This window comes from Emys orbicularis, chromosome 7 (genome assembly GCF_028017835.1).
Source record: "Emys orbicularis isolate rEmyOrb1 chromosome 7, rEmyOrb1.hap1, whole genome shotgun sequence".
NCBI lineage: Eukaryota > Metazoa > Chordata > Testudines > Emydidae > Emys > Emys orbicularis.
Window position 1 is genome coordinate 47,320,210 of NC_088689.1, and position 25,668 is coordinate 47,345,877.

General features: G+C 40.4%; 1 protein-coding gene across 1 annotated transcript in view; it reads left to right on the top strand.

Moving 5' to 3' along the window:
• The window catches only part of CTNNA3 (catenin alpha 3), a 1,024,091-nt gene that overhangs the window by 927,165 nt on the left and 71,258 nt on the right, over positions 1-25,668 (top strand). Inside the window, exon 14 of the mRNA XM_065408662.1 lies at positions 4,136-4,317. Within this exon, the coding sequence (XP_065264734.1) occupies positions 4,136-4,317 (182 nt within the window). The remainder of the gene's footprint in view (positions 1-4,135; positions 4,318-25,668) is intronic.

Sequence of the window (25,668 nt, forward strand, 5' to 3'; positions counted from 1 at the left end):
GGTTCCGTTTCAATAACGCAATGCAAAACCGGCTCGAGCCCCCACCCAGTGACCTGGGACAATTTCATACCACCCCCTGGGCGCCTCTAGGAGGCAATACTTCCCCTCTCGCAAGCACGGAGTCTGAGTGTAGCAGAAAGTGTTTAATAATGTGAGGTAAACGACATCAGCATTAAATTGGAAAAACACCACAAACAGGATTCATAACACAAACCATGAGAAAAAGACCCACCCCAGCAAATTGGGCTGTGTCCTTTCCCTTTGGTTCTTGAATCCAGCAACCCAAAAATCACCCAGAGTCCCAAAAGTCCAACACCTCCAAAGTCTCTTGGGTCCAGCAACCACCCAAAGTCCCAAAAGTCCAACAACCCCCAAAGTCTCTGTCCCTGGTCAGTGCAGCCCCAGAGTAAAAAGGGGGGCACGCAGGGTGTTAAGGGGCACCTTACGTGATCCGAGGCCGGCCGGCCGTCTCTCCGTGGGGTTCCACCGCAGCCTTCACCACGAGCCAGTCCACTTCCTGCCGTCCCACGAACTGCTCTGCTCTACGAGCTGCTCTGCTCCGCTCCCCGACCTGTGAGCCACTCCAGCCATCCCCGCAAACAGCTCCGCTCGCCGTTCCTTGGGCCGCTCCAACTGTCCCTGCAAGGCTCCACACCGCTCCTCCAGCCATCCCCACAAACTGCTCCGCCAGCCGCTTAGCTTCAGGCTCTCCCACTAGTTAACACAGCACTCAGTGATCTCAGCTCTTAATAACTTTAGCTCTTTTTGTGATTTCAGCTCTTAGTGATTTCAGCTCATAGTAGGGGAGCCCCAGTGCTGGTGCACCATTGGCCCAAAGTGAATTCAGCTCAGCAGCCTGTAACTAGACTCCTAATGGAATCAAAGTTAGCTCTGATATTCAACAGTGGAGAGAGAAGATGGTGCAATTGGTGTTTCAAGCCCTCAAAGGGGGCCCATACCATCAGGTACAAATACCTGTCCCCATCCTCTCTCAATTCACTAGGTTTTGTTACCCATGCCCCTTGTCAAGCAAGTGCTACTTAGGTAATGGTGAAGGACTCACTCAGTCCTTCTGTCATACAACAGTTCCGCTGGCCTTGATTCACAGAATCAGGGTAACAAAACTTTATTCTTCCTGCCCCAATAACAGAGAAACTGGGGATCCCACACCAGCCAAAGTAACCACTTTCAGTTGCTATTGTTTCATGCCAGGCGGGTGGGTGTGCCTATGCAAACAAGATCAGCCCCTGGAGTTCTTTTCCACACTCGCCATAATTCACCACCAGATGTCAGGGTAGAGCTCATCCTGACTCTGCTTACACATATCAGAATTTTGAGACATTCTGAGGGCCTTTGACAGTTGCCCTGAGGTTCATCAGCAGAGATTACTCTAATATTAACCAGTTCATTCCACTGATCTTTCTATTGGAGAAAAATGTGAACTCTCTGCATGGTATGATCAGGAAAATGATAACAGAGGTCTAGAACTGCCCTCAAAAGAGCTGTGTGTTGCCTCAGATGAATACATACTCAAGGACATTATACTTTTGGCTTTCTCTGGTTTATGGACCCAGGATTTCAAGATGTCATTGCCTCTTACCTCCTGAGGCAGATAAAGACATTAACAAATGGGAGCACAAGCTTATCGGCTTGGTGGCTGTGTGCATGTGGCAGGGGCCTGATCCAAACCTGCTACTATACTTCTCTCGGAAAAGGATGTGGCAGATCAGATTGTGGAGAGTGTTCCTTTTGGGACAGTCTGGAGGACTTTGGGCTTGTCCTCATTGTCTCTAAGCTCCAAGTGGATTCATCCAGTGTTAGGACCACAAAGAGAATGGATGAGAGAGAGTATGAATATTGGTGTCAATAGTCGGCAAATGGGCCAGGCCAGGCAGCATGTCACAATTATTTCTCTTTACCCAATATTTTTTGTTGTTGTTATTGTTGGGCTTGATAATGTTACAATTGTTTTCATCTGCATCTTTGTATGCATGTATAATCGACAAAGGGGTGGGTGGGAGAATCTCCATTTTCAGATTCATGTCTTCCTCCTTCATTTCTTTTGCTGCACGTGGAAAATTGCTTTGTATTCCGTTGAGCCTCTGTACTTTGCTGTGGAGAAGATCAACATACTTGCCTAAGTTACTAGACCACACTGGGATTGAAGCTAAGCAGAAAAGAGCTCCTGGAGCAACTGGCAACTATGACTTCCACTCTCTGTGATGATGATACTTTTCTGCCGCTGCTCTAAGTTTATGAGGGAATCCTGTAATGTGGCTTCTGATTAGTTTATGTAGCAATGTATGATGAGGATGAATGCTGTGGTTTCTGCTTTTCTTGCTACTTTCAGGGCTCTAGATTTGAGTTGCTGGGCTTTGCTTTGTATAAAAGGATGTCCCCGCATCTTTCAAAAACTAATCACTGAAACAAAACCTACAAGAACAAAGATAGTTAATTTGGTCAGATGAGTATTCCTGACCTGTTTTATCATTGCATGAATTCAGGGCACAGTACATACGTACAATAGCATGTGCACACATTCTCTCTCAGTGAGGAGAAATTCTGGTGGCAGAACCAGTTAAACAGGAAGAAAAGAAAAAAAGAAAATTTTGAATAGTAGAGCTTCCTCCCACTCAGTTGGATCATCTGTTTTACAGGGCCCTGTCCAGCTTTGAACCACAAATAGCTTTCAAAATAGCTGCAAGTGCATTTCTGTTGTGAATACAATCATAGATACATATTAGTAGGGCCCTACCAAATTCAGGGTCCATTTTGGTCAATGTCATGGTCATAGGATTTTAAAACTAGTAAATGTCATGATTTCAGCTATTTAAACCTCAAATTTCAAGGCATTATAATTGTAGGGCTCCTGACCCAAAAAGAATTTGGGGAGGGGGGTCACAAGGTTATTGTAGGGGGCGTTGCGGTACTGCTACCCTTACTTCTGCGTTTCTGCTGGCGCAGTGCTGCCTTCAGAGCTGGGCAGGTGGAGAGCGTTGGCTCCTGGCTGGGAGCCCAGTTCTGAAGGCAGAGCCACTGCCAGCAGCAGCGCAGAAGTAAGGATGGCATGGCATGGTATTGGCACCTTTACTTCTACGTTGCTTCCTGCAGAGCTGGGCTCTCAGTCAGCAGTTGCCACTCTCTGGCTGTCCAGCTCTGAAGGCACTACAGAAGTAAGGGTGGCAATACTGTGACCTCCCCTAAAATAACCTTGTGACCCCCCTTCAACTCCTTTTTGGATCAGGACCCCCAATATGAGAAATGCTGGTCTCCCCCTCCTTCCCCACCATGAAATCTGTATAGTATAGGGTAAAAGCACAGAAAAGACCAGATTTCACAGCCCGTGTCGCGTTTTTCATGGCTGTGAATTTGGTAGGGCCCTATATATTAGTGTTCAGGATGCTTTTGTGTTTGAACATTCTGGTGAAGAAAAATAATCTGCATAAAAGTTTGCAGAAAAAATGAGTAAAAAGGGTCACAAATTATGGCAAAGCAGAATAGTGGGCTTTATTTACAAGAATGATTAGCAATTTGTTTCTGCATTCACCCAGATCACCTTCATAGTGAAGAAGATATCAGCATCTTCAGAATTCTGCATATGTGGGTTTGATGGTTTTTTTACTATTAGTCTCATAGGGTACAATAATTAATATTTTAATCCTTTTAGATGTAGCTTGCCTACAGAGTCTTATTGTTTGAGCTGATCAGAGATTCTGATATGCTTCTCATCATGACTTTCTTAAGGGAGGTGAGAACTGACCATAGAATGAAGGTTGACTTTTCCCATTGTTAAAATCCCTGCAGAAAAGTTCCAAAGACAATTGATGAATACCATTAAAAAATAAGAGGGGTCATTTTTGGTTAGAAAGTGAGTATTAGAGATGGACTTGAACTTCAAAGCATGAATTTGATCTGGGTCTACTCAAAATTCAAGAGTATTACATTTCAGAATTTCATTTCATATTGTTCTAGAGATAAGGCCCAGTTATGAAATTGAAAGGTGCTCAGATTGGAGGTGTTGGTTCAGGCCCATGTATATTTAAAACATATATTTAATGTCCAGTGATTTTGCCAAAAAGAAATTACTCTTAGACACAGACAGATGTTTTGCAAATCAAATTATCTTATGTTTCAGGCTAAGATGACTCAACTGCCAGAGGCTGAAAAAGAAAAGATAGCTGAGCAAGTGGCTGACTTCAAGAAAGTCAAAAGTAAGCTTGATGCAGAGATTGAAATATGGGATGATACCAGCAATGACATCATTGTTTTGGCTAAGAGGATGTGTGTGATTATGATGGAGATGACAGACTTCACAAGGTAATTATGCAGAAAATGATCTTCAATATTTATAAGTGTTAGAGGCAGTTGTCACATTGGTAAAATGAGAAATACTAGGAGTTTAGAATGGCAGGGGACAAAATCTTTGTAAAACTGATTGGCAAAGCTAATATAATTGAGGTTTAAAGAATTAGATGTGAAAAGCTGAAACACCAGAAGGGATGTTCAAAGTTTTGCACTCTGTTTATCCCTGAAAGAAAAAACATGATGCTTATCTCTGTCCTCATTTTGATTTATTTTTTCCACATTTTGCTCAGGGATGTTGATCCAGTTGATCCTCTTAGCATTTTAACTTCTTTTCTGTCTTGCTTTCTTTCAGTGAAAGGAATAAATTGACCTAAACTAATTTAGGTTCTCTAGTTAGGAAATATCTCACTTTAAACTGTGAATATGAGATTTACACATCTATTACTTTTGCAACATGTACCATAGCATGCTGTCAAACATGCAGTACACAGCAGAGATGCATACAACATGTACTGTACATTGCAAATGACAAGCAAGTAGAAACTTGGACTGATGCATATCTAACTTCACATTTCTTTTGATTGCTTATATTGAGTTACGTTACCTCTTTGCAGTATATGTTATGCTGTATTATACAGTATAAAAACATTCTGATATATTGCAGGCAGTTTTAAAGGTAGGCATTTATCTCTGGTGGTGTTAGTAACTGGTCACACTACTACATGCAACAATCTCAGTTTTAGGAATCTATTCTGTGTTGCATTGAATATATGTATATTAACACTCATTAGGCACAATGGTATCAAGGGGAAGTGTTGTTCATTATGTGTGTTTATTAATAAAATACTTGTGGATATGTCAAATGTTCCACATTCCTCCTGGGAACTTCATGCCCTATATGGGTGAATACCATCAGATACCACTGGGTTCCTTTAAAAAAAGACAATCCTTTCCTGTAAGGCAAGCGGAAAATTAAAGGCACCAGGGGCTAGATCCTTACCTGATGTAACTTGATTTAGTTCCATTGGGGTCAACAAAGCTGAACCAATTTACATCAGCTGAGGATCTGGCCCCAAGCTTGTTCCTGTGGAAAGATGGTTTCTATATTTCCTCATGCCGGCACTTCTCAAATTATTCATAATTTGAAATTCCTGACACCCAATGCTTTAAAACTTTATTTTATGAGCATATCTTGCATAATGATATATTACACCTCTATAAAATAAAAAGATGTACTGTAAAGATGGAGATATGTCATACACTTTCACAATTAAAAACTGTCATTCTGCATCTCTCTCACCAAAATACCTGAATTAATGGATTTAGAAATAGGCTCCATTAATCTTGATTAATCTATTCCCGATTTCTCTATGTGGCTCTCATTGATTTCAATGTGAGCCACACTTGCGTGTTCAACATCAGATTTTGCTCTGTTGATGCTTATTCCCATAAAAACCACTGCCACTGAAAATGGGTTGGAGCATAAAACACAGAAAGATAACATTACAATCTGAAAGGATGGCAGTTCAATAACTGGAAACAAATTTTTTAGTGGAAAAAATAATTTTCTTTACTCACAGGCCCTGCAACTACAGCACTGGATCAGAAATCACTTGTATTCCAGAGACTCTGAGAAATACTAACATGCTACACCATATAATGCACCTCATATAGCCAAAAAGATCTGAGCAAAAGCAAACACGTTAACAGCAATTTAGGTATTTGCAGTTACTAAGCCAATCCACTACCATCTGGCTCATTTGCCCTGCTCTGTCAGTGCAAAGCAACTGGAAATCAAGCTTATACAGCTACTTGGGGATTCCCCTTGCATAAGAGGTGCCGTCAGTTGGTTTGTGTGTGTGTTCTGTTCAGCATTGCACTGATAGCTGGCTTAGCAGACCTTGATAGTACCACCCAGTGTGGTTAAGTGCTGGAGGCTGGAAGGCTGTTGCCTCGGTAATGCTGTTTAGGCTGCTCAGTGCTTCTGCTCTTGGAGCGCCAATGGTATTAGTAGATAGTGCAGCATGGTAATTCAGCAGGCCTGGATGCTACTCATAAAGAAAGACCACTGGCACGGTTTGGTGACAAAGGCACTTGGCCAGGGTTATTGCCCTCGAGGCACAGTCCTAGCACCCTGGCTCCATGGTTACAGGTACACTAACACATGAGTGCCCTGTGCAAGGAGTGGCTCTGTCAGCACTGGTAGTTTTTGCTGTCCCCTAGGCCACACAAAGGGTTCAGGCGGGGTATCCTGACCTCTATAGGCTGAGGCAAACAACTGGAATACACAACTTATACACTACCTTATGTATTTCATGACATCTGTTTGTTACTTCCCTTTGCGCCTGATATCTTGGGGAAAACATTCCTATTCATTATTTTGTCAAATCATCTTATCTTGTACTAGATTGGGATGTATATCTACTTGCTGGAATATATTTACGTAAATATTTAGTGCCTGCTACACTAGCAACAACTTTGCCAAGTTCATATACTAGACTGTGAACTTGTAAGCATTTGCTTTAATACATGGTCTGACTTTGGTTTACAACCTTTGGTTCAGGCTTCAAATTTGGCACCAGGCCCAGTGCTCTGGGCGTTCTCTCTCCATCTCACCTTCTCTCTCCTACAATAGGCATCTTGGGTAACTCAGAGCTGATATACATCTGGCACCCAGTGTGGGACATAGCCAGAGGGAAGGAGCTGTGGCCTTAACACTGCTACACTGCATCTGTCCTTTGCTCTCAGAACAGTGCCTTGAGACCATAAATAGTTGGGCACAACTTAGAACAAGAGCTCCAGCATAGCTGAAGATCTGGCCATAGTGTGTAGACTGTTCAGATGTTACTAAACTGCAGTTTTTAGTAGATATATATTTTTCTTTAGTCTTTTACTCTTAGATTATGGTTGAAGAGATGCATGTGGTTATTCAGTTTGATTCCCAGTCTTGTGCAGAATGTTTTCCTGTATTATTTCATTTTTTTCTTATTAACCTGCACTTGAACACTTCCCGTGATCGTACCCACCTTTTGTAGTCAATACCTTTTGATTTGTTCTTGAAAGTTGCCAGATTTACAGTCCCAGAAAGTGAAATCCTGTAGGTATGCAAAGAATAAGTGAACTCATTGTTGAAGGAAGTGTGGATCTATCCCTTCATGCTACGACTTGTGATTTCAGAGATGGCAAAGAGCAAATATATAGTGCTGAGGGACACGAGTGGTTTTTCCTCCTACCCGCCACATGAAAATCTGATGGTAGAAACTATGATAGTCAAGTCATGCACTGGCTGGACTCATGGTTTGGTACCCCCATCCTGTGATTTAAAAGTTGGACTTGGAAGGAATAAAAGATTCAGGTGTCCTATTTGTTTCATCAAAAATTACCCAGATAAATTGTGAATTTGCTTGTCTGCCCAGTTGGTGTCTAAGCTGGTTTCTCGTTTCCTCCAAATGTGTTACTTGCAGTATCAGTCTGTCCTAGTGTGTATATGTTATCCTTCACATTTTTGTAACAATAATACATTTAACTAAAACTAAGTTATTGTTGGCCTCAAAAAAATTATGACTCAGGGAGAACTCTCATTTAAATCAATGGGAATTATGTCTGCATAAATAGTTGATATTTATGTCTCAAGGTTTTAATGAAATGTTTTAGTCCTGATTCTTGTTTCTGCTGAACATCATTTTAAACAATTCCCTACCTAGTGGTCATTTAATTAATGATCATTTCCTGCTCATGGTCTGAAGCTAGGTGTTCGTCCATACTACGGTAATTTTATGTAAGATATATTTTTCCAATTTTGTTGAAACTTTTTATATGAAACACCATCTATTGACTTATTGAAACCCAATATAACTAATATAAGTACTACCTGTGCTCAGACGTCAACTGGGCAATTCTGTCATAGAAAACTACTATATATGATTGACATAACAGTAGCTGATCAAGGGTGGGAAGACACAGCTGGACATTTGAAGCAGCTCGTATTGGTGCTAACAGGTGATTTCTGTACTACATACATGGATATTAAACCCACACTATTTATTATTTTGATTTTGTATGTTTAAATATGTTTTAAAATACATATTATTTGGGGCCCAACATCAGCCACAGGTGCCCTGAGCTATGAATGTGGATAGTTTGGAAGCGAGGCATATGTTGTTCTGAATCACTGAGCCTCTAGCGGCCTAATTTCAGCAGAGTTGATGCTACTGTACAGATAACATCTGAAGTTAGTCAATGCCATTTTTTCTCTCTCTCTCTCTTGTGTTTGCTGAAGGTTACGGCTGCTGGAAAAAATTGTGGTAGAGATTTTTCCGGATTTTCTTTAACAGCATCTCAGGGGTCAATCTCAGTTTCTCTGAGAAGGTTGGAGTAAACAAAGTACAAAGAAGAGAAAAATTGTCACTGTACTGCTCAGGCTTCAAAAACACCAGGTAGAAGTAGAAAAATACATGAAAATTGCTTTTGGACCTGATGGAGCTTTCCAGCCATGTCAACCTACAACCATAACCTTGCTCCCTCACGTCTCTCTTTTGGGTGAAACATTTTTAAATTACATATATTTCCACCACTAATACTCTTTCAACAGATTCCTCTTCCATACTACATCATACATCAAGTTGCACTAAGTTATTGCTTAATGTGTGTTTTGAGACAGAAATGAGAAATCCATCCTTTGTGAATGTTGCATTAGAAAATCACCCTTCATGTCCCCTTCCTTCTTCCTTCTCTACAGCCACTGATAGACTGGTTACAACAGTTTACATGCAAAGATATTACCTCTCAGGCAATGCTTCCTAAACTAATGAGTACTAATGTTAATGTTAATCTAGTATTATTTTGGGCAAGTCAGTTCACCTTTCTGCATAGGTGCTGGAACTGAGCATGCTGGAGGTGCTTCTGAATCCCCTGGCTTGAAGTGGTTTCCATTGTATATGGGGTTTACAATTTGGTTTAATGGCTTTCAGCACCCCCAGCCTCACTATAAAAATTGTTCCAGCACCCCTGCCTTTCTGGGTCTCAGATTCCCCATCTGTAAAATGGGGATAATGATACTTCCTTTGTAAAGCACTTTGATATTTACTGATGAAAAGTCCTATATCAGAGCTAGTTATTATTGAGTTCATTTATTACATATTTTCTGTATCATTGATATAATTTTTAAAATGGTTTCCCATGTTATAACACCAGTTCAAGTTGTTGTTGTTTATTATTCTCTGAATGGCCCAAAGTATGCTAAGTGCCATACAAAAAAATTATAAAATGATGTTCCCTGCCCCCTGTTCCTCACAAAAAAGGTTGGCAAACCAGATCTCAGAATCCATCATTGTGTGCCGAATGTGGTAGATACTGAATTAATATTATAAACACACACAGAACTCAGTTATATCTGAGATGGAGATGAATTTCCCGAAGTCTGTACTTCAGAAAGCTACCATGTCGTGGGACCCAGCTACAAAAGTTAGCAGCCAATAAAGTTAAAACATTGTTTAGACCTGAATTGTGGACATAATCATGTTTTACTATGTTAATAGGCTCAGTATAAGAATCTGAATAGAATGGAAGAGACTAGAGCAGAACTCTGTGTTGTACACAAGACTCGTTGGAATTTTTAGGGGGAATTGGCATTGTTGGGTGAAACTGGACACATTTGTTGGGACAAGATCTGTTCTGGAGAGAAAGCATTTCTGCTATGGATTGTTCTTTCAGCACAGAATCTTGGCCTCTGAACTAACCAGCTCACCCCTGAACAAAAGAGAAATTGTAATGGTTTGGCAGTGGAGTAAATACATTTTTATGGAACATGGGATTCTGAAACAGTTGTAATCAAGTAGACTGGGCTATAGCTGGCTGATATGACAGAGTTGTCCTAAGAAAGAATTGCAACAGCTTTTAAAGTAAATGATTCACAGATGTGCTCTGCTTTTTCAAGTAATATTTTTTCTCAAAGCCATATTCTGAGGGAACTGAATATGTTGCAAATAAATAGGCTTGGATATGCTATTGATTCTATGTCCTGTGTCCATTCATTTTTCTTCCAATAAGGAAATAACTCACTTCTTGAGTCCAGACAATTCTGACCATTCCAAAGTTATGGCAATTAGTAAGGAACTTTTCAGTGCCTTTTTATAATTGTTTTCTTTCACTCACTTGTCCCCAGATGTAGGGCTGAATTGTACTTTTAAAGCACTTACCTGCATTAAGAGAAGTCTGGAGATGTACTCCAGAAGAAACATTTTGTCTACTGGCAGATCCTGACAATCTGGGGTGATGAGCCTGTTGCTATGCCCCTTTACAAGATGCAGCATATTACTCACTGGATGGCAGTCCCATGGGTGTGATTGATACACATACACACACACACAAAACCAGACACATGTGGCTTGGGGAGGACTGGTATAAACATGAGGAATGAAGAAGTGTAGCAGTGTGTACATGTGATGGCTGGCCTCCACAGAACAGGGATTGAATTAGGGTCCTCTTTACAACTCGCATCTTCTGTGGATCGGCATAGAGGGAGACCTGTAACACATTCTCACCAGTGGATTATACATGCTTCTCCTACGGCAGGCAAAATCTTCCCCCTGGGGAGAGAGTGAGTGTACACAAAGGTGTGGTGTGTGGGTGTACACACACACGCTTCCAGAAGATTTTTTGTTAGTTTCTTTTTTGTACCCTCTCATTTTACATGTGTATTAGAACCACTGTAGAGAACCTAGGAATAATATCACTTTCATTTTTGAGAGGAACATTATTTCATCATTTGGTCAATCATTATTGTGCTCTCCTCCTACTATTTGTTGTCTTGCCATACATAGTAAGAAATTGGCCTATCTACTGCAATAGTTTTAATAACATTCTGGAAAAAAATATTCAAATTTCACTTCTGGTTGGCTAAAAAGGCCACATGAAAAATTACTCTTTTTTGTATTGATCTTTTCAAAGCTTTAGAGTAAATGAGATCCCTTTTTTTCCCCCCAGCAGACTTTCAATCAGGAAGATATTTATCAATGTGTGAAGAGAAGTTTCTTTTTGCTGAAATAAAAGGGTATATGTCTGACTGAGGTATTGCTAATAGGGAACACTACACTGTGACTTTTAATGAATTCAGATTGGGATAATAGTAAAACAGGGCTCACTTTTTAGGTGGAGAGGGAAGCCCTGCAGGATCAAGGTTAAGATTAGTATTGCTAGGGGGAAAACATCCCTTACTATTTAAATCCAGTTCGCCCCGGGGAAAGATCACCCATGAATGAAGGCAACAAAGGAGGTCTAAATGCAAGGATTCCACTGCATTAAGGGAGGCCAGCATCTGATTGAGTGCTCTGAAGGAATGCTATAAAGTATGCATCAAACATAGCCAAAACACTTTCATAGTCATCTTTGTGACTGTCTTCATTAAAGATAAAAGGTTTGCTCTGCCTGCTTCCCCATAGCATAAATTAAAGAGGATACCAGTATATCTTCAGTTTCCTTATAAAGTTTTGCAGCAATTTGAAACCTTGCAAAATACTGCTTCTGGTCTGTCCGTTCTGTAGGTCTATCAAAACTGAAGTTCTCTGGGGGCATTGAAGAGTGGCATGTTGATGAGATCGATTCTGCAACCTTTGTTGCTTTGTTCCATCTGTTTGCAACCTTTGTTACTTCTTTCCTTCTGTTTCTGTTCTTCTCTGGCTCTAGTTTACTTCTGACTCAGGAGCAGATGTCACAGTCATCTCCAAAGGGACTTACAATCACCTTCTAACCCTCCCACAACTGAAATAATGTGACACAGCCTGGAGAGATTGTGGAATCTCCATAATTGGAATTTTTTAAGAGCAGGTTAGACAAACACCTCTCAGGGATGGGCTAGATAATACTTAGTCCTGTCATGAATGCGGGGGAATGGACTAGATGACCTCTTGAGGTTCCTTCCAGTCCTATGATTCTATGATTATCCCTAGAGGTATTCTGAACTGTATGGGCCAGTTCAATGCAGACACAATTACGAAGACAAAAGCTATGCATACAAAGTGTATGTGATCAAAGACCAACACTCTTCTCAGCCTCAGTGTTGCAGTCATGATGAGCCTACTGAGAAAAGTGGAAGAACGCAATGGAATATTTGGTGATATTTAACTTTTGAAAGTAGATCCAGTATAAATAACCTTAAGAGAGACCAGGTTGAACCACATGGTATACATAAACCTTGCAGGATTCCTATCCCGTTACTTCATGAAGAGGTACAGAATTAAAGAGAATAGAGAGCACTGGCATAATTGATAAAATATCTGATCTAATAGCATGGTATGCCCCAGTGGGAACAGTTACTAAGAAATATAGAAAAAATACTTATCTGTATGGATCGAAAAGACTTAATGAAGCAGTTGTGAGAGAAAAATGTATCCTCCCAACATTGGTTGACTTCATCCTCAAAGTGAAAGGACTTACAGTATTCTCCAAGCTGGATACCTTGAGTGCATTTGGAAAATTCCTTTAGCCAAATATTTATCACACTATTTGGGAAATTTTGCTTTTGAAGATTACCTTTTGGGACTACCAGTGTACTTGAATTTTTTCAAAGAAAGATGGCAAAGTTGTTAACAAATACAAATGGAGTTGTAGTTTTCATGGACAATATTTTAACATATGGGTCTTCAATGGAAGAACATGACATCTCCCAGTTGTATTAGGGTCAGCTGGCCTATGTATTTAAAGAACATTAAGGTAGTGACAAGAGACTACTGTCTGGTAGATGGACAACCAAGCGAACCATGATTAAAGGTGACTGCATCATAATTCCAAACAAAATGAGAGGAGAAATCCTAAATCATATGCATGAAGGTCATCGAGGTTTAATTAAATGCCCTGAAGAGATCAACAAGTCAGTATGGTGCTAGGATGAGCAAAGACATAAACAATAAAGTATCTGCATGTGAATACTGCAGAGCTAACAGACCAACACAAAGAACCTTAATAACAACACCTCTACCAGACAGACCTCGGAGAAGACCAGCTGCAGAATTATGCCAATTCAGACTTCATTACCTGGTCGTAATGAACTATTTTTTGAGGGTATGTAGAAACAATGTACTTGAAAGACATAACATGTCGCAATTTTAACAAGAAACTGAAGTGCGCTTTTGCTTATTTTGGTATTCCAGAACAACTGGTGGTGGAAAATGGACCACAATTCACTGCAGCAGAATTTGAGTCACTCTGAATGAAATATGATTTTGATCATATTACTAGCAGAACCACATTACCTGCAAGCGAATGGAGAGGCTGAGAAAGCTGTACAGACAGCCAAGAAAATCCTACCAGAGGAAGATCCATTCCGTGCTCTTCTGAGCTACAGATCAACACCGATAGCAGCTATGGGATATAATCCAGTACAACTACTGGTGAGAAGACTATTCAGAGCAACTATTCCAATTATGGAAAAGAACCTATCTCCAAAGTAGCCATACATGAAGAAAAAGTAACCAAATTGGACAAAAAGACAAAAAAAGCTTATGAACACCTTGCAACAGACATCACTCAGTTAGAGAGCTGCCGGGTCTAGAAACTGATGACTGTGTTTGTGCCAACGAGGATGGAGAAAAAGGATGGACAGCTTCAGCTGTTGTACATAACAAGTATTTAGTGTCCAGATCATATATGATCGAGACGACAGTGGAGAGTTCAGCAGAAACCATCGACATCTACAGTTTGTTCCTCAGAAAGAACAATAAACGGAGCAAACTTCACAGGTGGCAGATGCAGAAGAAGGAGAGAAGTCAAAGATTCCAAACTGATCACAGTCAGTCATTGCAACTAATGGACAGCCAGATGACAAGTTATGATACATTCGGATCATGTAATTAAAAAAACAGTATGATTCAGAGACTCTTAACAGGCTGATCTGTTCTTAACTTCAAAGACAGTGTGATAGTGTACATATTGTAAATGGTAGGAATGTAGAATGTAAAGGGGGAGATGCAATGGAATGCTAAACTGTATTATAGTATTCAGCCACTAGGTGGCGATGTGTAACATACCATATTTAAACTAGCCTCAGCCTTACCTGGCAATACATTAAAGGATCTTATAGACGACATTTCTGGAGTATCTCTCTGAGAAAGAAGCTCTGTACTCAGTCCATATCTGATACAGAAGCCTGACCTGATAGTAGCAGACCTGCAGCCTGCCATGTGCAAGGTGTATGTGACACTCCCTATGCAGAGCATGTACCCCTAAGAAAGAGGGGTTTGTGGATGTGCCTGAGAGGACCCGATCCAGTAACTGTGAACCCCTGTATATGGCCTGCATAGGTGCCATGGCCGTTATTCCATGCCAGAGTCTGCAATAGTGTCTGTAGATGGGCTGCAGAGCTGCCCACTGCCCTGCCCTGCCTGTGGGTCAGGAGTGGATTCCGTCTTCCACATCATTCACTGTATGAATCCCATTTATTTTGTATGATGAGTATGGCGGATGAATTTTACTGCATCACAATTTGAAGAGGTAAAAACTGCTTGTATAGGTTTGCTTAAGATATATGTAGGGATTCCTTGTTGAAATAATGTAACAGTTTGAAAGGATATATAAATATCTGCAATCTGTCCAAATGACCCATTTCACATTTACTCTTGACAATTGAAATTTGTTAATAAAATGCTGTTAATACTGAGGTTGACCCAGTATAAAAGACTGGAACAAGAGGCAATTCCTGTTGTTTGTTCAAAAGTAAACCTAGGGAGATCGTCTCTTGAAGAATCCTAGTCTTAGACATTACTGCAACTGTAGTCCTTAGGGTAACCCTAAATCTAATTCTTACCATGACCACAAACTCTAACTCTAGCCCAAACATTGGCCCATATGTAAACCTTAATTTTATTCTTAGTCTAATCCAAACCCAAATTCCTAATCCTAGCTCATCTTTATGCCCAATCCTAACCACAGCCCTAACCTTAACCCAGCTGTAGCCCCCTATCTCTAGTCTCATTTCTGTTAAAATCGCTTGTGTAAAACCCATTTTATTTGGCAAAAATCTGTAAACATCTAATGGATAAAAGGACTACTTAATTAAATTAATGGATAAAGGAAAGTGTGTGTGTATGTGTGTGTGTAATGTGCTCTGGAAGAGCATTCGATCCACAATTACAAATTCAAAATATCGTACTTGAAAAATAAATTATAATTTGCTTGGGATGAGAGCTGTGTCATGTGGACTGTTGGAAGGACCATTTAAAAATAGAAAAGCAAATAAAAACAAATGTATACAGTTAGGTCAAAGTTATTTGACACGTTCATTAATTATCTGGAAAACAGGGTAAACAGCACATTAATTAAATGTGCAGACAATACTAAATTGGGAAGGATTGTTAACACTAATGAGAACAGATAAAGAATAGGAAAGGACTTAACATAATTATAAATATTTGAATAAAATAGCAAAATGTGTTACAGCCTGGAAAATGCAAGGTAATACAGGGGACAATAATCCAAAACACAGACAGTTGGGGTGCTGAGATACTCAGAAATCTGTAAGGCTGTATGGTTATAGCAATGTAGGTGAGTTTGACATGCACAGTGATAACAAAAAAGCTAGAATGATAGGTTTTATGATAGATCTGCATAGACACCATGTTATGGAGCACAAGTAGCATTCTCTCTCTGTAAAGCACTGGCCAGTACCTACCATGAATGCTGTATTATGTTCTGAATGCTTCAGTAATGAAACCCTCATGAGCCAGCACACATTAATAACCAAAGCGACTGCATACTCTTATTGTTGTAACCCGAGTTACATTTTTGTTTCCTTAGCAACATTACTATAGATAAATATGACTAATCTATGTATAACTACAATCAGCATATGGATTTTAGCCATCAGTTGCAAATTGAGCACAGGTATCAAATTATATATGTTTGTGTAATGAAAATAATAAAATTAAGCTGGGAAGAGAGAGAATTATATATGTATGCTTAGAGCATAGAAGAAGTCATAAGAGGACTAGTTTACTATTCAAGGATATAATCTCAGTGGTTGTATTAGCTTGCATAGGTTACCTGTTGGGGCTTATTATCAGTAAGTTCATTTCTAAAGCTGGCTTTGCTTTTTTTTGAATCTGCATTTTACACTCCTCAATCTTTCAATCCCTCACGCTCTTTTGTGTACCTTTCCTATCATCAGTACTGTTTGCTTTAACCTAATTCCATTCATAAACCTTTTTTCTGAAATCCGATAAGTAACCTCTATATTCTGCACATACCATTTTCTCCATTTTTCCCAGCTACCCAGTCCCAATTTGTGTTTCCTTGTAAAATTGGGGGGGGGGGGGAGGGAATGCATCATATGAAACAAAACTCTTTTACGGCTGTGGTGATCTCCTCAGTTTCGCCAATGAATATCAATTAACATTTTCATAATTCAGAATACAACAAGAACTCGCTGATGTTGGACAAATTCCTCTTCTCTCCCTTCCCTCACTCCTGATCCTTTCTCTGGACTGTTCCAATCTTTTAGGAAGGAAGATCAAAAATAAATATCTATGGGCTATGTTATGGCACCTTAGCCACATCCCACAGAGGATGCAGCACTGAGTATCCTTAAATGTATTCTGGCTAACTTAGTGTGAGGAGCTCTGGAGGCCCTGGGAAGCTCATGCTAGAGCAGAGATATACCACCACTGAATTGCACCCTCTTTGCCTTTTTCTCTAGTGTAGAACAAGGGGGCAGCCATGAGCCAGTCCTTTTGAAGAGTGTAATGCTTCTGTTCTGACAGGTCCCAACACTTCTTGCATTCAGGGAGAACAAGCGTTGGGATTGTGGCTGGCCCCTTCGCCAGGAATCAAGTTGGAGAAGGTTAAATTTCCCTCCTTCAACTTTCCCACTGGCCAGCCATAATTTGGAGATGTGTGTGTGTGTGTACATTTATATAAATAATATGTATTTGTCTGTAAATTTAATATATATGTAATATGCATTTAACCTCTTTCCTATTCTTTCTTCTTCCTCTTTGCTCTTGGAAGTGTGGAGAATTCACAGCTAGATTCAGGGCCGGCTCTGGCTTTTTGGCCACCCCAAGCAAAAAAAAAAAAAAAACGGGTCGGCCAGAACGGCAAAGCAAAAAAAAAAAAAAAAAAACCTGTGCAGAGGGACCGGCTGGGGGGGGGGGGGGGGCAGGAGAGGGGGAGGGAGCGGGCGGGAGAGAGAGAGAAGGGGACGGCCAGGGCTACAGCAGGGGCGCTGCCACGTGGCCCCTCCCGCTGCGCCGCCTCCTGCCGCCTGCTGCAAGGCTCCGCTCCGGTCGGCGGGGAGGGAAGGAAGAGGACTGCCCTGCAGGGCGCTCTGGTTCTCCGCGCCGCCGCCCCCTACAGGGCGGCCGGAGCGGAACAAGAACAAAACAAAACACAAAAAAAGCGGCCGTGCCGCCCTATGATTGGGCAGAATGCCGCCTCGAACAATCTGCCGCCCCAAGCAACAGCTTGCTCATCTGGTGCCTGGAGCCGGCCCTGGCTAGATTATTTATTTCAAAATTGTAAAACTCTTTCTCTGTATTTGTGCACCTTCTATTTCTTTCCAGGTACATAACTGCAAATAAAAATACTACATTTTTAGTTTAGTTTAATGGATCAGATTTAGTCCCTTGATAAAATAAAACATAATAATCTATGCTTCTGCCAGGTCTTTTCATCCTTCCCATTTAATATTTCTACTTCAGCCTTTATTTAAAAAAATCTTGTTCAAACTCTAGTAAACTGTTATACAATATTATTTTATAAAAAAACCCTTAATATTATTCAGCGTTTTCCTTAGTATACTAATAATGATATTGTTGGGTACCTAGCTCTCTTTTTTACATCCCGCCAGCTTCTTCCCCCTACATGCTTTTCATTTTGCGACGACAAAATATATAAAAGTGATATAAAAGGTCACTACTCTGGGAAACACTGTGATGTCTCTAAATATTCTAATGTGACTAAAGCTAGGTGACATTTTTCAGATGAATAGTTTACTTACCAAAATATGCAGTTTTGGTCAACCTGAAACTATTCATGAATTTGACTCCCCTGTATTTTTTAGGGTCAGGTTCAGAAAACCACATGTGCCTCTTTCCCCCTTTATAACCTTTATCTCAGTGGTTCAGGAACTTGCCTGGGACACGGGAGACCCAGGTTTGTGTCTCCATTCTGGATAGGGTATCCAGACAGTAAGTATGAAAAATCAGGGTGGGGGTAATAGGCGCCTGTATAAGAAAAATCGTCAAATATCAGGACTGTCCCCATAAAATAGGGACATCTGGTCACCCTAATTCTGGAGCAGGGACTTAAACTCAAATCTCCTTTACCCAGGTGAGCATCATAACCACCAGGCTATAGGTTATTTTGGGGTGGGTTGCTCTCAATCTCTCCTGTTGAAGCTGTTTCATGTTGTATAAATACATAAATATTCATTGGCCAAAAGAGAGAGAGAACAAAAATGACTCTATAGCCTGGTGATTAAGGCATTCATCTGGGAGATAGAGGAGATGTGGATTCAAATCCCTCTGCTGAATCAGACAGAGAGAACATATAAATCCACATCTTCTACCACCCTGGTGAGTGCCTTAATCACCAGGCTATAAAGTCTTTTTCTCTCCCTCTCAGAAAGAGTACCCTGTAATAAAGAGACATATGCAAGCTTCACAGGTGGTGCATTCTTGCAGAGATGTTAGCAAACAATGTCTTAAAAGGCGAGTACTTCAGGTAGGTATGTTCAGGAGGAGTCATTGGGAGATGGAGTGACAAAGAAAAGGGGCCAAAAAAAATTAAATCTTAAATTTTAGACATGAGACCAGAATTTCAGCGTAGCCTCCTTTAGTAGTTATATTGGCATTGATTTCATTGCCAGGGCAAAAATATGGATGTAATAGTGCTCCCGTGAAAAGAAGGCCACTGCTAAAAAATTGGGCAAGAATGTGGGTTTTTTTTTTACTTTTAAAATTGTGATGCTTAATTATCCTTTGCACAATGTTGTTGTTGCTAATATACTGCTGTACTGTGCAAAGCCACTTGTGAATCGTATTTCTTTATGAAACAGAATGCCTCTTAGTTGTATAACTTGTGAAACAAAATGCCTCTCATTATTAGTACAGTTGCACACTCCATTTCTGAAAATGGGTTTATAAATTTAAGGCCAGGAAAATGTATTCCATTTTATGTAATTACCCCCTTGGAGTTTGCTCTTTCCATATATTTTAAGTACACTGTTTATAATGACATGTTTGAGTAATACTTTCTATACAGGTGAACAAATAGAATACATAAAAATAAGAGCAATATATTATGTATGGAAGCACTTTAAAAAGAATTTTTTTAAAGCCCTCCATCTCAGTAAAAGGGCAACCAGTACCTCCTTCAGAATATTTCCTATAGTAAATAACAAACATTTCCTATTTCCACCTCTTTCCTTTTCCTTCTCACTTATTTGTTGAATGTCTGTGACTAAGGGCTTGTTTATGGGGCAGCAGAGTGCACCAGAGACTGTAATTTGTAAGACTCCCTGACGTGGGGTGCTTTACCTGTCCCATACAGCCCTGTTGGCGTGCTCTATAAACTGTGTGGTAGCCGTGTTAGTCTGTATCAGCAAAAGCAACGAGGAGTCCTTGTGGCACCTTAGAGACTAACAAATTTATTTGGGCATAAGCTTTCATGGGCTAGAATCCACTTCATCAGATGCATGGAGTGGAAAATATAGGAGCAGGTATAGATACATGAAAAGATGGGAGTTGCCTTACCAAGTGTGAGGTCAGTCAATTGATAGCAGGATACCAAGGGAGGAAAAATAAGTTTTGAAGTGGAAATGAGAGTGGCCCATTTCAGACAGTTGACAAGAAGTTGTGAGTAAGAGTAGGGGGCAATTAGTACAGGGAGTGGTTGGGTCATTACAAAACCTAAACCTAATTTCCCCAATTTCCTCGTTTTTTCAATAAACTGTGTCTACACTACATACCACCGGTGTACCTGTATGTGTACCTACAAAGCAAGTTGAATCCACACTGAGGTATGTAGCTATATGTGTCAATGAAAGGCTCTGGCAGAGGGGAGGGAGCAGGGAAAGGCTCCAGCGGCTCCTCCCTGCCAGAGTCTTTCCCTGCTGTGGGGAAAGGCTCCAGCAATGGGGGGCTGGCAGAGCCTTTCCTGACTGCTGGAGTCTCTCTCTGTGGTGGGGGAAGAGCTCCAGCCCTGGGGATGCTAAAAATAGCAGTGTGTAGATAGAGAGCCATGTCTTGGGCGAGAAGAGAAGAGAGCACCTTTTAGGTGGGTCTTTACTTGCCTAAGCCAGGCCTCACCAGCTACAGTGCTATATATACCCAAGTCAGGGGAGCTATACTCAACACACTGCTGAAAGAAGCATGCAGTGTAGCGGGATCCTATGAAGTATCTAGTTTGCAAGGCAGGACTAAATTTATGCAAACTAGGTAGCTTTTAGAGCGTGCCAGCAGATTGTATTTGGGGAAGTTAGAGCACAGCATGTTAGTGTACTTTAGAAATCACACTAGGGTTGCCAGGCATCCAGTTTTCTTTAAATATGAATATAACTTTAATATTAAAGTAGGCCTGCTCTGTAAATCATAGTGCATTATTTTCATTCCTGATGTTGATGATTTATGTTATTAACCAACAATAGAGCAAATTGCATATTCATATGTAAAATTCACAGTTTACCATGTGAAATTCACTCGTCTGTTATGGAGCTAAACAATTTAGAATTTATTTAGATGAGCATTTGATCACTGGCATTAAAACTTATCTTTTTAAAGCATTCATTCTAGTAAAACTTGAATATTTATGATAAACACAAATCTTGGGAGATCCCAAGATCAGATCTTGGGAGACAGGCCAGTCCTCGCTTACAGACAGCCCCCCAACCTGAAGCAAATACTCACCAGCAACCGCACAACATACAACATAAACACTAACCCAGGAACCTATCCTTACAACAAAGCCCATTGCCAACTCTGTCCACATATCTATTCAAGGGACACCATCATAGGACCTAATCACATCAGCCACACTATCAGAGGCTCAAGTATCAGAGGGGTAGCCGTGTTACTCTGGATCTGTAAAAAGCAACAGAGAGTCCTGTGGCACCTTTAAGACTAACAGATGTATTGGAGCATAAGCTTTCGTGGGTGAATACATGTGTCTGACGAAGTGGGTATTCACCCACGAAAGCTTATGCTCCAATACATCTGTTAGTCTTAAAGGTGCCACAGGACTCTCTGTTGCTTTTATCAGAGGCTCGTTCACCTGCACATCTACCAATGCGATATATGCCATCATGTGCCAGCAATGCCCCTCTGCCATGTACATTGGCCAAACCGGACAGTTTCTACGCAAAAGAATAAATGGACACAAATCAGACATCAAGAATTATAACATTCAAAAAACAGTTGGAGAACACTTCAACCTCGCTGGTCACTCAATTACAGATCTCAAAGTCTCAATACTCCAACAAAAAAACTTCAAAAACAGACTCCAACTAGAAACTGCAGAATTGGAATTAATTTGCAAACTAGACATCATTAAATCAGGCTTGAATAAAGACTGGGAATAGATGGGCCATTACACAAAGTAAAACTGTTTTTATGCTAATTTTTCCCCTACTGTTACTCACACCTTTTTGTCAATGATTGGAAATGGACCATCCTGATTATCACCACAAAAGTTTTTTTTCTTCTGCTGATAATAGCTCACCTAATAGCTCACCTTCATTAATTACCCTCATTACAGTTGGTATGGCAACACCTATTTTTTCATGTTCTCTGTGTATATATATTTTCCTACTGTATCTTCCACTGCATGCATCCGATGAAGTGGGTTTTAGCCCACGAAAGCTTATGCTCAAATAAATTTGTTAGTCTCTAAGATGCCACAAGTACTTCTTGTTCTTTTTGCTGATACAGACTAACACGGCTAGCACTCTGAAACAAAAGTTTGCAAATATGGTCAAGTAGAAATTGGATTTCCAATGTAATGGCTTTACAATAATTTTGTGCATAGATTGCTCAGCTTTGTGTAGGCACATCAGATTAAAAACGGTAGTTTCTTGTGAGAATAATGGCAAAAATATCAAAGTGTTTGTCTCTAGTAACATTCCTTAGTTGTTCTAAATGACCGAATCATATACTCTACAGATTTAAACTTAGTTTCAATTTTCCTGTCATCTTGAATTTCAGAAATCATGTAAGACTCTGGGATGCATGTTCTAAAAAAAATTGCCATTTTGATCTGAAAACACTGAGAAAGAAACAATCGTTCTGAGTTAGCAGAAAAGAACAGTCTTATGATCTTTATAACTACACATTTTCAAAGAACAAATATACAGCTGCGATTCTAGAAAATTTAATTATTGTACATTTGTAACTTGTACATTGATAGCTAGGCATGCGTAACTTATGATATCCTCTTTTATGAACTATTCTAGAAGATTTTTCAGACACAGAGAGGATGATGCCATGTTCTAACAAAATTAATTTTACGGTTTAGCTTTTTATCTGACAGTTTCCCAAGTTTTAGTACTACTATGAGAGACCATTAATTGTAATAAAATTGCCACGATTAGCCCCCCAAAACACCAGGAAGTTCACAGGTGGAGTTATCATTTTTTGCGTGTAAGGCCTATTTGCCACTTGAATTATAAAAGTCTTACTCTTTATTGTCAAATACACACACACACACACATGCACAGAGATGTGTTTATTAATGCCTAGATTGTTATTGGTCTTTGCAACTGTCTAGTTTGTGGATATAGTCCCTTGCTTTTTCTAACTACTGTAGATTCGTTCACCAATGAAAAATGGAATCTACAGTTTGACAACTTTATTTTTAATTCATTACACAAGGTTCTGAGTAATTTACATTTGTAACATTCCCAGTGGTCAAAATGTTTAAAACAAAGAAAAATAAACCCTGTGTCATAACTGATTCTCATTTGCCTTACCCACAATCTAAAATTCCCCGTTTGCCACATTCGCCTAAGCAGTCCCTTGTATATTCTTAAGTAGGGTGGTTTATCAAATTTAAGTACATTTCCGCATCATTGAAAACATTAATAAATATGGCAGAAGATATCAGGTTGTAGTAGTCTGCACAGAGAGGCAGTGCTGTTTTGCTGACACATCCTAGTGAGTCAGGTGCAGCAATCTATTACTTATCAGCCTGCGTATTATGTAAGATAGAATGTGAAGAATATTTTGCACCAGTGCTAGACCATGGATCCATTTCAAGGTCCTGAACCTAATCTTCAAAGGCCTCAATAAGCCGTGACCTAACTGTATTAGAGACTGCCTCTCTCTGAACTCCTCCATGACCCATGACATCTCTGATCAGAGAGGCATCATCGTTAATGGGTCCAAGGGTAAAATAGTCAGGGACAGGGCATTCTTTGTGGAATGCCCTTAACTCTGGAATTCCCTGTCTAAGGAAATCAGAATTGGCCTGAACATTGCCACTTTTAGGGCACAGTGCCAGGCCTATTTTTCATTTTGCTCAAGCCATGATTCATAAGAATGGCCAATCCATACCTCCACAGAAACAAACAAAAGAAGAAGGAAAATGCTTCCTCTCGTAATTCTTCCCTCCGAAGTAGGTTAGCAAAGTCCTTGGCCATAGACTTAAGACTATGCCTATTCAGCAAAGCACTTAAGCATACGCTTAGGTTACATTGTCCAGGACATCTCAGGAAGAAAAATAAGACACCAGGAATGTGACTTAGCTAACATTACTAAGTAACACATTTGGGTACTATCCAGCAATAACTCTTGCAATGCAGTCATCTTTCCTTTGTAATCTATATTGTCTGTTTGAAGCCTGCCATCAGCCTCTGCCCCCTTGCCCTCTTAACCTGGTCCTAGCACTGTTGGTGGGATCCCTTCACCCTTCCCTCACAAGAGGGTTAAAAGGGTGGGACAGAGGGGTTATTTCCCCACTGTTCCCGACCTTAAGAGCCCCAACCCCATGAGATCCTCTCTCCTCATCTGCTTCCAGTTTATCAGGGAATTAGACTGCCCACCTCGCCCCACACCGGGCACCTGAAAGTAGCAACAAAATGAATTTTACAGCCTAACTTATCCATTGAGTCCCTGCACTGCTGAGAGGGAGGCAAAAAAAATGCAGTGCCTGGGCCCAGTGCCTGGCAGCTATGGAAAAACCTCTTCCTAACACCAAGAATCCTGTCCTAGCACCTGACTAGCATGATGCCCACAACAAGGCTGCAATATCCAATGCAACTCTAATCTCAAGGGGAAGGGGGACTTTTCTTCACAACACAGAATGGCACCCAGGCAGGGACTTAGAACCCTCTTGGGTGCACAGGGGCCAGTAGGCTTATGTTGCACCCTTCTCTCCAACCAATCAGAGGAAACCCCCACCGCCCCCCCCCCCCCCCCCCACACACACACACAGCTGATGAGGAGGGAAGGAAGTGCAATCATTAAAGGGGCCAAGGATTTTCTTTACCCTGCTGGGCCAGACAAAGCTTCCCCACCTCTGAGGAGGGGGCATTGAAGTTAATGAGAGTTAAGCATGTGCTTAACTTTAGGTACATGTTTAAATGCTTTCCTATATAAGGATGGACTGGTGTATTGGGGCTAACATAAAGGATGGTCCCAGAATAATTATAAAGAACTTTTCTTTTAATCTCTAATAAAAACATTTTAGGATTATAAATGAAAATGCACTTTTATCCTATTTCATGTATTATATTTTGCGCAGGATGGATATTATTTTGCTATAATACTGTAGAGTCAGATTGCTTCTGAAGTAATCAGAACAAATTAGAAACTTAAGACCTTGGAGCACGTCCAGGAAATAGAGAAGAAACTTTTTACGTTCTGTCATCCCTTCTGTGGAAGCATAGGCATGCTATGAATTCATTAAGACCAGACACTTGACATAAAATATTATCATTAATTTTTTCTGTGAATTTAATGAAGGTGAAATTGAAAGTAATGGCTACTTCTAAAGGCAGATTCAGTTACCTCCAGAGCTTGTATAAGGTACACAGTAATTCTCTTTCCTACTTCCATTATTGCTGATGGGAAAAAAGCTGATTAATTGTAATTACTGGACTGTTGATTTGGCACATGCTTGCAGAATACAGGCAGAGTTTGTGTCAGTGCAGGGTTTATGTGCACCTTTAGTGCTTGTTAGAGCAGGTGCATGGAAATCCATATTGACTATTCAAACAACATAGAGGCAGAATAGTGGAGTAGTCAAATGGAGAGAACCAGACCAGCAAGGTATTTTGGGGAAGTAATGAAGAGCATTCCTGACAGTCTAATTGGAGCCTGTTATCCAGTATCTCCACACAGGATAGTTTAAGGTCTTAGTCTAGACTTTGCAGTCACTGGA